Source organism: Saprolegnia parasitica, assembly GCF_000151545.1.
Source record: "Saprolegnia parasitica CBS 223.65 unplaced genomic scaffold supercont2.646, whole genome shotgun sequence".
Taxonomy (NCBI): domain Eukaryota; phylum Oomycota; class Saprolegniomycetes; order Saprolegniales; family Saprolegniaceae; genus Saprolegnia; species Saprolegnia parasitica.
Genome location: NW_012157040.1, coordinates 244 through 2,086, shown reverse-complemented (window position 1 = coordinate 2,086; position 1,843 = coordinate 244). Strand labels below are relative to the sequence as shown.

Here is a 1,843-nt window from a genome sequence, read left to right as displayed (position 1 = left end):
GCGGCCACCGCCGCCATCTCGAGTGACCGCCGCCGCGAGAAGGAAAACATGGCCGACTTTATTGCAAAGAAGCGCGAAATGTTCCTCGTCCAGGTCGCGTCCAATCGACGGCGCGATCGATCGCTCATGGCCAACTAGATGTCGCTCGACACCAAGCGAGAAGAGATCCGGAAACTCGAGGAGAAGGCGCAGCTCAAAGAAGAGGCGCTCAAGAAGAGCGAGCTCATGCTCGAGGAAGACGCGGTGCGCTTCGACACGTTTCTGAAAGAGAACGACAAGAAAGCGCACGAAGCCATCAAGAAGGCCGAGAAGGAAACGAAAGCCAAGGCCGACCGCGTCCAGGAAATCAAAAAGCTCAACCAGCAGATCCAGCTCGTGCAAAGCGACATGTCCAAGCTCAAGGAGCAGCTCGACGACTGCCTGAAATACAAGGCGTTTCTCGACGAGCTCACGCCGCCCGAGTGGGAGGCCGAGCAAATGGAGCGGAAGAAAAAGCGGCAGCAAGATCGCCTTCGGAAGAAGAAGGCCAAGGCCATGGCCGAGTGGGAGGTGATTCGTGCGCGGGCGCTCGCCGAGCAAGAGGAGCGGGACCGCGCGGCCGAGCGGGTCGCCGAGAAGGACGGCAAGACCAAGAAAAAAGCCGACAAACCAAAGCCCGCGATCGCATCGAGCACGGTGCCGCCCATGCCCGCTATCGACGACATGGTGGCTACGAGCAGCGGCGAAGAGCTGCCCATGTACTTTCAAAACCCGCAGCAGCTGCTCGACATCTTTACGGCGCTCGAAGAGAGCAATTTGTTTCTAATTCAGAACAGCCAAGAGACCGAGCAGTCGCTCGAAGAGCTCAAGCAAAACTACCGCGAGACCAAGAAAAAGATGAACAAGAAGACGCAAGTGCTCAAACAAAACATTGACGAGCTCCGCGACCAAATCAACGGCGAGGACGAGAAAGCGAATCACCTCCGGCAGCGAGCGATGGCCGGCACGGGCGAGAATGTCCAAGAACGCATGCTTCAAGAGCTTCACGACAAGGTCCTCGAAGTGTACCAGCGCTGCGGGTTCGAAGCCGACTCGAACCCGAACACGCTCTTTATGCTCACGGACCTCGAGGCGCGGCTCGAGGATTTGCTCAGCGCCATCGAGCACATGCCCGAAGACTACGTGGTCAAAGCCGAAAAAGAAAAAGAAAAGGAGCGCCGCGAGCGCGTCCGTCAAGAGCGCATTGCGCAGCAGACCAAGATGTACGAAGAGCGCATGAAGAAATCCATGGAGCGCAGCATGCAAGCGCCCAAGAAGCGCAAGGGCCGCCAAGTCATGTGGCGGTCGCAACCGCAGCGCCAGATCAAGCAACAAGACAACGACAACCACGTCAACGACGACGACCAAGCCGACCAACAACACTTTCGGTGGTGAACTCTGTTTATATAACCTATTGTCCCCTCTCTTTTTCCGAGTCGTTCTACAGCCCTACTACCAAGGCAATCAACCTGACAGTTTATGACCTTGCTACGACAGTACTCTCCTCTTAAGCTAGCCAGCCAGCCACCGGAAAATCGATCTTGGCGGTCGTGGGCCACGGAATCCCCGTCGACCGCTTCTGGAGCCTGGTAGGCGTCACCATGTACTATAACACAAAAGTGTTTCTTAGTGATTTGACTCGAGTAGGTGGTGGAAGGGAAAATGCACTCGGCTTCTGTCGACGCGTCGGCGTTGCCGCCATCGTACTGGTACACAAGATGGCGGCACCAAGATGGCAAGGCGACGCTGGGCCGTCCACGCGCGCGTGTCACGAATTTGTCTCGTCGACTTGTCGCCCCAAATTAGCACTTGTGAAATGGCCCCA

The 1,843-nt window shown here is 56.8% G+C and overlaps 1 protein-coding gene across 1 annotated transcript; it reads left to right on the top strand.

Moving 5' to 3' along the window:
* Positions 1-48: 48 nt before the first annotated feature.
* On the top strand, positions 49-1,413 carry SPRG_17553 (hypothetical protein; the record flags this gene model as incomplete). The annotated part of the gene is made up of 2 exons (XM_012356927.1): positions 49-93; positions 139-1,413. 2 exons carry the CDS (start codon positions 49-51, stop codon positions 1,411-1,413), a joined length of 1,320 nt encoding a protein of 439 aa, XP_012212317.1.
* Between the last annotated feature and the right edge of the window lie 430 nt (positions 1,414-1,843).